The sequence below is a fragment of the Podarcis gaigeae genome (assembly GCF_964106915.1).
Source record: "Podarcis gaigeae genome assembly, chromosome: 8".
NCBI lineage: Eukaryota > Metazoa > Chordata > Lepidosauria > Squamata > Lacertidae > Podarcis > Podarcis gaigeae.
The window spans coordinates 73,905,090-73,916,812 of record NC_139684.1 but is presented as its reverse complement, the minus strand read 5'-3'; the positions used below and the strand labels follow the sequence as shown (position 1 = coordinate 73,916,812).

General features: G+C 48.7%; 1 protein-coding gene across 1 annotated transcript; it reads right to left on the bottom strand.

Moving 5' to 3' along the window:
- Positions 1 to 249: 249 nt before the first annotated feature.
- Positions 250 to 6,929, bottom strand: LOC310851984 (protein NKG7-like). Its single transcript, XM_083754697.1, has 4 exons — positions 6,589 to 6,929; positions 5,411 to 5,557; positions 2,869 to 2,982; positions 250 to 467 (listed from the first exon to the last, which is right to left on the bottom strand). The coding sequence occupies exons 1-4, from the start codon at positions 6,752 to 6,754 to the stop codon at positions 427 to 429; spliced, it is 468 nt and encodes a 155-aa protein (XP_083610823.1). The 5' UTR covers positions 6,755 to 6,929; the 3' UTR covers positions 250 to 426.
- Between the last annotated feature and the right edge of the window lie 4,794 nt (positions 6,930 to 11,723).

The following is an 11,723-nucleotide window of genomic DNA, read 5'->3' as shown; positions in this document are numbered from 1 at the left end:
GGAGCATTTCAGCCTGCCATCATGAATTAAAATAGCAGGCGGCAGTTTCCAAACATTGACCAAAAGCAGCACCTCATTCTTGGAAATCACTGTGGCACATCTGGCAATATCTTCTTTGGTTTGGACCATTATGTTCTACTATCTGGATTGAAAATGGTGGTATCCTGACAGATAAAAGCTGGCTCCTGCTTTTTGGTGACAATATCATTAGAAGTGTTCAAACTCACAGAGGACAAAGGGACAAACCACTTTCCAAAATATATAACAATAATATTATAAAGGGGGGGCACAAATAATGCATCAATTCTGCCACTAAGGAAAAAATACAGCCTCTTCTTCCAGGTCCAGCTCGCCCCCAGTGCACCACACCTTATCAATATAGCTTCAGACGACATCAGAAATGGCAGAACAGTCACATCCTCTTGCTCAGTCTAACATCGCAGTATCCAGTACCAAAGCAGTCCCACCTGTCAGGAAAGAAAAGGGATTGGTTGAGGCAATAGGTGGAGCAGAATGATACACCTTCTGAGACATGTGGATCTGTGATCCCAGCAATATCTCTGGTTCACAGGTAGGATCATGCTCTGATCCTCCAAATTCTACCATTCTGACAGGCCAAAATGCAACCCAATAGTGCTAGGGCTAGTCCAATCTAGTGCTAGTCCAACTTAAAGATGTTGGCATCTCCAAGTAGAATATCTTTGGATAGGACTATTCTCTTCTGCATAGTTGGTGCATTTTGAGCCTTCCACAAGCTGCTAGTCCTGGATATACCATACTTTTCCGTGTACAAGACGAAGTTTTCTCCTTCAAAAATCATGTTGAAAATTAGGGGTAATCTTATACATGGATAGTGCATTGAGGGGACGTGGGATTGGTTGCTGCCATGAGTCGGAGAATGTTATTGGTGGCTGCGTCAAGGGCTGGTATTGATTGGCTGTCGTTGCGGCAATTGGCCGTCCTTTTGCTGCTTTTTTTGGCGAGGGGACAGAGAATAGGTGGCTTTTGCAATGCCTGTAATGGCAGATTTAAGAACATATGCATTTCCCACCAAATAAATAGGTTAGCTTGATAGCCTTGGTGCATTTCTATGGATGGCGTTGCACAATTTAAAAAAAATCTAATTGAAGCTTTTGCGTGGCCATTCAAGTGCACCAAGAACATGCGAGGCACTGAGGTAAACGGCTGATTAATTAGCGCCCTTCCCCCAGCCCCATGGAGGAGGAGGGGAGCGAGAGGCACGTTTGGACGCGCAGGTAGAAGTCTCCCACATGCAGCGCTCACACAGGGATTCCGAGAGGGTTGCCTTGCAATAGCTTTTACAGTCCCGGTGAGTCCGAGGCTGGACCAAGACAGGAGGGGGAAAAGGAGGGCGGAGTAAGGCGGCGCAGCAAGAGGATCAAAGCATGGGCTGCAAAGACCCCTCTGCGACCACTGAGGTTAAAGCTCAACAACTTTGGGGAATCTCCACACCACCATTTTTGAAATTTTTAGTCCCCCAAAATAGGGGGAGTCTTATACAAGGGGGCGTCTTACAGCCAGAAAAGTACGGTAACTGGAAGTGTCTAGGAATGGATGAGGCCCTTCTTCGTGTGGCTCCTTCACAAGAGGTTCAGAGGGTGGCAACAAGGGAATGGACCTTTTCTGTGGTGGCTCTTTGATTGTGGAATGCTCTCTCCATAGAGGCTCGCCTGGCACCCTCATTACATGTCTTTAGACGCCAGGCAAAAACATTCCTCTTTGCTTAGGCCTATGGCCATTAAATAATCTATGGCCCATCATGAAAGTGTCAGGGAGAGGCCTGTTCATATGATGGCGGGGCCGGAGGAGGGAAGCAGGGTCTTGAAGGCGGTGGAACAGGAGGAAGCACACCTTGCTGCCCCTTCTTTGTTCTGGAGATGCTTCTCTCTCCCCCCCCCCTGCAGTTGTGGGCGGGGGCTGGGCCAAGCCAGGGGGAGCAGCAAGCAGCCTGCCAGGCATGGGGCTGACTCAGCGCCGCCTGCGCAATGCTAGCCGTGCACGGCACTGGCAGTGGGGCGAGCGCTGCTCCAGACTGCCTCAGGCTCGCCAAGTTGCAGCTCCTCTGGCTGCCCTCTGTGACCTGCTCCTGCCCAAGGGGGTCCCCGCTTGCTCCTGCCCCTCCCGCAGCACCGGCACCTCAGCGAGGAAGAAGAGCCTCAGCTGCGGACAAGCGCTTCTGGGAAGCACCTCCTCGCAAGCCAGCGGGAGGGCCAGGGTCCCCTGGGTGCAGCCATGTGGCCACAGCCGGGCTACCGCCATCGGCGTGCACCCCTCCCCGGCCCCGTGACGCCTTCACACAAGATGCCTCAAATTATTTCATAACAGGTAGGCAGTTAAGAGCTTAAGCGGCTTCAGCAATGGGCACCTGGCGCCCCCCCAGATTTCAACACTGGGGTACCCCGCACCCCTTGCACCCCTGGGTAAAAACAGCCCTGACCCTTGTGGTTCCTTCCAGCTCTACGATTCTGTTATGTACTGAGTTGAATAGGCTCCAAAATGCAGCAGTCTGATTGGTCCTAGAACAATAGGATCCAGAATGCAGCACTCTGATTGGTCCTAGAACAATAGGATCCAGAATGCAGCAGTCTGAATGGTCTGCAGGAGCCACCCAATCCAACTCCAGGTGGAAGTGAATCCGCAACCTGATTGGCCTACAGGAGAATCCCAGAATTAGCCAATCACATGGGGCCCATTGTGTAAATAATGTATATAAAGCAGACAGTTCGGGGAAACTTACATTCCTCACTACTATGAGCTGAATAAAGAGCATGAAATCCACACTCGACTCTGAGTATATTTCAGATTCTGTGAATACATTTCAGTATGTCCCATGCCACGCATACTCACCAGTTACAAGGCACAGAGGAATCGAGGCCCAGGCCAAGTACAGGGACCACCCCGAATGATCAGTTGGTCGCATATGGCTGGTGAAGACGCATACAGAAATCAGAACAAATAAGCCTAGGAGCAAATAAAACTCCTTAGAGCCTCATATAGCCCAGGCTCCCCTTCCCCCCGGTGTCGATCTGATTCCTCTGAGAAACACGCACAGTTGATGTGTAAAGCAGAACAACTGGTTCAATCCTGAGTTCATCCAAGCTGGAAATGTTTCCTGCCTGAATCCCTGGAGAACTGCTACCTGTCAGTGTAGACAGTACTCATACCCTCCAACAGTCCTCAGGTGAAAATAGGGACATTTCTCACAAACCCAACTGACCGTCCTCAACCTCCCCAATTTTTGTTTCCCCACCCCACTACACCACCAGGACACAACCCTGTCAGGCTTCGAGGAAGCGGCTTCCTCCCTCCGTTTGGCCGTGGAAAGCAGAACAAAGTGAAATTAGTCTCTTATCAATCAGTTAAAGAGAATTTGATGTTCACAGTGAAAGAACAAAGACTCCATTCTCAGAAGAAAGGTGCTCCCAATTAAAGTTTCCACCCACTTCCCCCCCAAGCCACCCCCCCATCACTTCCTCATCTGGCAAGCTGATCTCACAACCATTTGGTTTTCTGTGTAGCTATCCTTGACCTTGGACTGAGCACTTGGACACTTTCCAGTCTGTTAATTCTCTCTCTCCCTGTTCTTCTCCTCCTAGCTGTTCCCCACTGAGTTCTGCCCAGCTGTTGTCTTCCAAACTAGTTCCCTCTGCAAACCACTGCTCCAAATCTATAATGCTCCGCTGCTCCTGGGCATCTGCATCCTGGACACCATTCCTCATCAGAGTAGCTCTCCTCAGCCTGGTCTCTGACACACCCTCTGCTGTCCTGAGAAAACTCCTTAATCCCAATTTTACTGTATTCTTTGGCACATACCAGTACATAACTTTTAGAAAGGGGCAAGATTAGATGTGGATGCACGAGGCATTTATAAAAAGAAATTCTAGGCTCTTTGCATTCCACTCTTCCCCCTCTTTCATCCTGCCCTCTGCCTGCGCCTCAGAGCTGGTGCATTAGCTGGGCCTCAGTGGCGGCAGCCTCTCCTCCTCTTTGCTCTCTCTCCAACAACTGCTAAGAGCTGTCTAAGGGAGGAGGTTGGCAGCTGCCATGGAGAGGCATGGGGTGCTCCCTTGCAGCCACCACTGCTGCTCAGGGTAAGCACCAGCTCATCCTCCTCCCCAAGCTCAGTGGCAGCAGCATTTGGGGAGGAAATAGAGACATTCCTGGATCAAATCAGAAGTCGGGATAGCTTTCATCATTCTGGCACCGTCCCTGGGAAATAAGGACACTTGGAGGGTATGAGTACTGGGCTGATTCAATATAAGGCTTCCTATGTTGAGCTCAGTAATAGTGCTGTGGGTTCAAACCACAGAGCCTAGGGCTTGCTGATCAGAAGGTCTGCGGTTTGAATCTCCGCGATGGGGTGAGCTCCCATTGCTCGGTCCCTGCTCCTGCCAACCTAGCAGTTTGAAAGCACGTCAAAGTGCAAGTAGATAAATAGGTACTGCTCCAGTGGGAAGGTAAATAGCGTTTCCATGCACTGCTCTGGTTCGCCAGAAGTGGCTTAGTTACGCTGGCCACATGACCTGGAAGCTGTACGCCGGCTCCCTCGGCGAATAAAGCGAGATGAGCACTGCAACCCCAGAGTTGGTCATGACTGGACCTAATGGTCAGGGGTCCCTTTACCTTTACCTTTATGCTTGCTTGACAGCCAGTATGGCATAGTTGTTGGAATGTTAGACTAGGACCCGGGAAACCAGGTTTCAGATTCCCCTCCACCATGAAGCTCACTGGGTGACCTTGATCCAGTCAAATCCTCTCAGCCCACAGGGTTGTTGTGAGGGTGAGCCACATTGGAGAAAGACGTTGGATAGCATAAATAAATTTCCTGTTCTTCTTTTTCCCAATCCCAGAGGCTGCCAAACCTGTTGCAACCCTCTGATAAGCCTTATCATCCATGAATTTGCAGGATTCCCTTTTCAAGCCAGTTTATGGGTTGTAATCCTGTGCACATCTTTAAGGCCATCTAAAATTTTTTTTTGCTGGATTTTGGGTGGTATCAGCCCTAATCAGAGGAGACACCTTGTATTCAATGGACTTAAGTTCGCCATGTGTATTGATTTCAGCTTTCCATTTCAGCTCAAGCCTTCTTGGCATAGGATCTGGGGAGTGGGGGGTTATTTTCTTTGTCAAGGGTTGGCTTTGAGCTAGTTACCAAATACAAAGGAACATAGGAAGCTGCCTTATGCTGAGTCCTAACCATTGGCCTATCTCACCCAGTACTGCCTAAAGTGGCAGACAGCAGCTCTGGGGGATTGAGGCCAGGGGTCTCTTCTTCATGGAGATGCTGAGGACCGAAGCCGAGACCTTCTCCCTGCAGAGCAGATGCTCTAGCCCTGAGCTACAGCTTGGCTGTCTGTGGAAGCAGATGCTTATGACACCCCCACCATACCTGCGATGGTGCTGAATATTGTTGAGATCCTTGGTTTGGAGATGCAGCCAAAGGGGCACTGGAAGAAGATGGAAGTAATGCTAAACAAAGAGAAGCTTCCAGCTAACAACGCCAACAACATCAAGGTTCGGGTAGCCTGCAGGTATGCTAGACGGAGGAAAGAGAGATCAGGGGTTAAATGTATCAGTGGGACTGGACGATAGCGTAGCCAACTTCCCTGCAATATTTCCCTCCAGGGACAGAAAGGTCAGTTTTTATCTGCTCCCTCAATGTTATCCCACTAGAGCGCACAAGATAAATTATGATCCCTCCTGATTTCAACTGCCCAGGGGCCTTCACTGGGTTTAATCTGGCACCGTGTATGTGTCTGTGTAGCATTATCCCTAGCCACTCTGAACTATCAGCAGACTGAAGGAATAAACTGCAGGAAACGTTCAAAATGAAGAGGACTGAGGAAAGAAGCTTTAAGAACTGTCACCACCCAGCTCCCACAGAAATATCTGAAAGACCATCTTGCTCCGAGGGGAAGGAAGGAGGAGCAGCTTTTTGCTAGCAAACAAGTTGTCTTAGCCACTCTATTGTAACATGAATATTTTGTAAAGTGATGCTTCTGAAGAGCAGCACATACATAGCGTAAGTCAGAGCTTTTTTTCAGCCAGAACTCAGTTCCGGCACCTCTCAGGTGGGCACCATGGACATCATAAGAGACCAAGGCAGGCATTCGGGGGGAGCTGTGGCACCTCCTCTTCTGGAAAAATAGCACTGGGGTAATAAATAATAAGGGGACGCGGGTGGCGCTGTGGGTTAAGCCACTGAGCCTAGGACTTGCCGATCAGAAGGTCGGCGGTTCGAATCCCCGCAACGGGGTGAGCTCCCGCTGCTCGGTCCCAGCTCCTGCCAACCTAGCAGTTCGAAAGCATGTCAAAGTGCAAGTAGATAAATAGGCACCGCTCCGGCAGGAAGGTAAACAGTGTTTCCGTGCGTTGCTCTGGTTTGCCAGAAGCGCCTTAATCATGCTGGCCACATGACCCGGAAGCTGTACACCAGCTCCTTCGGCCAATAAAGCGAGATGAGCGCCGCAACCCCAGAGTCGGTCACAACTGTAATAAGAACAGCTCTAAGTCGCTTCAGGGTACTACACCTCCAGTACTCATAGCCCAAGGCAAAGACGAACTTACGTGGAACTTCTATCCCAAACAACACACACTGTGTTCCATGGCAACCTGCCCACAGCCCCATGTGCGCATTGACGTTCGTTAGCCAGTGCTCTGAGGACACAGCAGCGATGTGAAGCGCAAAGCAGATGACAGCAAAAATCTCTGTGATAACCTCCAGGCTGCACATTGATGGAAACGTCGGTTCTGCGACTGCAAAGCAGATTCGGGATGATGAGCCCAGGGAAGGGAGACGTTCACGTTACTTCAGGCGTGCTGCTGACTGAGCATGGGTGTGCGCTGCCCTGCTGAAGTGCCACTTGCCCAGCCAATGGCCAACTGCCACTGCTCCAAAGTCGCACGTGCTACGTGACGCCTTCTGAACATTGTGCTGTCACAAACAGATGATGTCATCAGGCAGTGCGCTCTGAGCTAAGCCCAGGCGCTAGACCTTCCGCTTTCCAGATGTCACTGAACATCCAGGGGTGCCGACATCAAGGGGGTCCAGCATTGTGTGACATCATACGCACAACTTCATGCACCGGGTGGAGGGTGCCAGTTGTTGCCTCGGGTATGCAGTCGTGGGGGGGACTCAGGCTCCCCTCCCCCCCGCAGAATTACCCATTGTGCCCTGACAGTGGCAGGGGCTGCAAAGCATGGAAAGTAAAGATCAACCTACATGCGTCTGCTCCTGTCTGGTGTGCCAGCACTCACCCCCCCCCCCGGTGGCAGGGGATGGGGAGTGCAGAGGGTGCAGGCAAGAGGCTGATTTGTTTGGAGCCCCCTCAATTCTGGGATGGCCTCACCCCTTGACCTCAAATATTGAAGGGGCTTCAGCCCTCTATAGTTGGCGCCCCTGACTACAGCACAGCCTCAGTGAGAGATCGTGGGAGCTGTAATTCAGAATTCAGCCTAAATGTATCTATTATTATGGTCTCTTGTTGTTGTTGTTGTTTAAAAAATTCATCCAATATCCATATACAGTTGTACCTTGGAAGTCGAATGAAATCCATTCCGGAAGTCCGTTAGACTTCCAAAACATTTGAAAACCAAAGCGCGAATTCTGATTGGCTGCAGGAAACTCCTGCAGCCAATCAGAAGATGCAGAAGCCCCATCGGACATTCAGCTTCCAAAAATAGTTGGCAAACCGGAACAGTCACTTCCGGGTTTGCGGCATTAACTTTGGGAACCAAAACGTTCGGGAACTAAGCTGTTTGACAACCAAGGTACGACTGTATTCTGGGTTCTCTGGATGGTTTGCAAGGGATGTACATCAAGTCAGCTCATATGATAATAATAATAATAATAATAATAATAATAATAATAATAGAATCATGGAATTGCAGAGTTGGAAGGGATCCCGAGGGTCATCTAGTCCGAACCCCTGCAATGTAGGATTCTAACTTAAAGCATCCATGACAGATGGCCATCCAACCTCTGCTTAGAAACCTCCAAGGAAGGAGAGTCCGCAACCTCCCGGGAGAGACCCTTCCACTGTCAAACAGTTCTTACTGTCAGAAAGTTCTTCCTGATGTTCAGTCAGAATCTCCTTTCATCTAACCATTGGTTCGAGTCCTACCCTCCAGAGCAGGAGAAAACAAGCTTGCTCCATCTTCCATGTGACAGCCTTTGAGATATTAGAAGATGGCTATAATATATCCTCTCAGTCTCCTCTTTTCCAGGGGGCCACACAACATTTCTCCCATCAGAGAAATGACTGTGACAGCAGGGACCCATTTTCAATTTAGTTATATACTAAGTATTTGTAAAGAGGCAGTCCTTAAATTTTCATGGTATCTGTGCAAGAGAGGAAGATGGGGAGAAAAGCAGAACAGCTTGGCCACGCCCCCACTGCCATCAAGCTCAGTATTGTCTACTAGCAGCAGTCTTCCAGAATTTGTGGCATGGGTCTTTCCCATCCCAACCTGGAGATACCTAGGACTGAACCTGAGTTCTTCTGCATGCAGAGTCCTTGTTCTGCCTCCGAGCTACAGCTCTTACCTGAATACAGTGGTACCTCAGGTTAAGAACTTGATTCGTTCTGGAGGTCCATTCTTAACCTGAAACTGTTCTTAACCTGAAGCACCACTTTAGCTAATGGGGCCTCCACGCAATTTCTGTTCTCATTCTGAAGCAAAGTTCTTAACCCGAGGTACTATTTCTGGGTTAGCGGAGTCTGTAACCCGAGGTACCACTGTATGTTTTGTAACAAGTGAGAAATGAGCTCCATGTGTGTGTGATTCTAGCAGTGTAGAAACCTCTGCCTTTTGCATGGGTGGAATGTGGTCTGTTCTATGAAAGTAAGAGTGACACGGCCCCCCAAAATGGTTGCCAAATAAGAGATGGCGGCCATGGGACTAAAGAAGCCCCCTCATCTTGACCTACAGCAGTGTTTCCCCATTCTCTTTGTATCAGGCTGGTTTTTGTTGTAACATCTAATGGATTGTCTAGTCCAGTGTTTACCAAACTTGGGTCTCCAGCTGTTGTTGGATTACAATTCCCATGATCCCTGATCACTGGGCCTGCTACTTAGGGATGATGGGAGTTGTAGTCCAACAACAGCTGGAGACCAAAGTTTAGGAAACCCTGGTCTAGAGATGGATCACAATCCTGTCTCTCCACTTATCTATAATTCAGAGACTGTAAGCTTCATGGTGCCAACCTTGTGTTAAATGAAGAGAGGAATCTGCCAAACACAGGTTTCCTGCCCCCATTTGAGAGCAACTCATGAAACTGGGGATGCAGGTGGCTCTGTGGGTTAAACCACAGAGCCTAGGACTTGCCAATCAGAAGGTCGGCGGTTCGAATCCCCGCAACAGGGTGAGCTCCCGCTGCTCGGTCCCAGCTCCTGCCAACCTAGCAGTTTGAAAGCACGTCAAAGTGCAAGTAGATAAATAGGTACCACTCCAGCGGGAAGGTAAACGGCGTTTCCGTGCGCTGCTCTGGTTTCACCAGAAGCGGCTTAGTCATGCTGGCCACATGACCCGGAAGCTGTACGCTGGCTCCCTCGGCCAATAAAGCGAGATGAGCGCCGCAACCCCAGAGTCAGTCACGACTGGACCTAATGGTCAGGGGTCCCTTTACCTTTACCATGAAACTCTGAGAGTATTTGGATGTTGTTTTTATTTCATTTATTTTTAAAATCATTTTGCACACAGCAGTCACTGAGAGAAAAAATAAGCATTTTTAAAAAATTCTATTTATACAAAATTGGTAGCGTCAGTATGCATGGTGGATATTTCTACTGGAATTCTACTGTAAGCCAATCAGGTTGTGGATTCACTTCTATCTGGAGCATGATTGGGTGGTTCCTGCCAACCAATCATACTGCTGAATTGTTCTAAGACCAATCAGACTGCTGCTGCCTTTTGGATCCTATTGTTCTAGGACCAATCAGACTGCTGCAGTTTGGATCCTATTGTTCTAAGACCAATCAGACTGCTGCAGTTTGGATCCTATTCAATTCAGTACATAACATTATGCTTGTTATTTTTCACACCATTTTCATATTAAATTGTTTAACTTTTTAATATACGTATCAGTTACATACAATAAAAAAGTAAGTGTGTCATCACTCTGCAGTTCACTCGAACACAGACCGGTAGCGATGTAAAATATGGTGGTGAATGGGAGGCCCAGGTGATATGTAGAGGGATAATGTTACAGCTTGGTCTCTCCCACAAACGTGAGACGACTCTGGCTTTTAATTATTTCAGATTTATTGCTAAAACAACAAACTAGGATGGAGCTCCTCTACTCATCGTCCTCCCCAGGAGATGGAGTTGCCCGGACTGAGCTCCTCCTCCTTCCCCAACACAGAAGCCCTCGCCTTCTTTTCTGGTATCTTTCACGTGTCTCGGCCACTTTTGTGATCCAACAAGATTTGGGAGAGAATACTTCCTGCATTCCAAGATCTGACTCACTATTTGAGCTCTCATGCAGCAGCCTTTCACTCTGGCCCTGTCCTTTTTCTCCCCTGTGTTCAGAGCTCAACTTACAGCTGCTCTCCCACTCCTCTCTGCCTTCCACTTTTAACTGTTCTCTCTCTATGCCTGCCTCTGCTTCTCATCAGCACTGGGGCTTCGCTGACAGATACCCAGAACAAGTGGTAGCCACTGCCCTGCTCTGCTGGCTCCTCTGCCTGCTACCTTAGTGGTTCATGCTCCCAGGATCCAGAAGCACAGATCTGCCAGAACTGCTACTGGCTACCTCCCAGTGTTGCTCCTCCTGCCAGGCAAATTCTTCATCCTGCTTGGTTGTGGCAGCATGAGGTGAAAGGGGCAAGGTTTTAGAAGCAAGCCATACTCTAGATCCGCCTCTTCTGGTATACCTTAAGGTCCACAAATAACAACACTTTGGAGGTCCCGAGCCGCAAGGAGGTTAGATTAGTCTCAACTAGGGCCAGGGCCTTTTCAGTACTGGTCCTGACTTGGTGGAACGCTCTGTCACAAGAGACTAGGGCCCTGTGGGATTTGACATCTTTCCGCAGGGCCTGCAAGACAGAGCTGTTCCTCATGGCCTTTGGTTTGGACTCAGACTGACCCTTATGTTTCCCTTCCCTTATGGTTTTGATTTATGGGTTACTACTAAAATGAGGCTGCATTTTAAATTGTATTTTAACCCGTATTTTAATTAACTGTTTTTTCTTTTTCTATTACGTTTAATTGTAATTTTATTGGTGTTAGCAGCCCTGAGCCCGGTTCTGGCCGGGGAGGGCGGGGTATAAATAAAAAAAATGTTATTATTATTATTATTTATTATTATTAAAAAGGGGGATGTGGTTTTCATTCAATGGAAGCCACTGCTCCCCACAGTGTGGCTTTTGAAGGCACCCCACATGGCTGCTTTCTAACTCCAGCATAGCAGGTGGAAAACAGCCTCCCTGGCAGGGCTATGAAAGCCCTTTGCATCTCCCCCTCATCTTTTGTAACTCTGAAACTGGAGGTGGAGAGGGGGAAGGGCATTTTTCACCCTTATTCATATCCATCAATTTCCATGGGTCTATTCTGAGTATAACTTAGTTCTGCCAATAGTGTTCTGTGAAATGAATATGTTTCATTTGAGCTCAAGTCTTCTTGGCACGGAATCTGTTTAAACACAGTCTACAGCTCTGATTTCTGGGGTTTCAGGGGCTTGGGCTTAGTGTGGACATAGATGC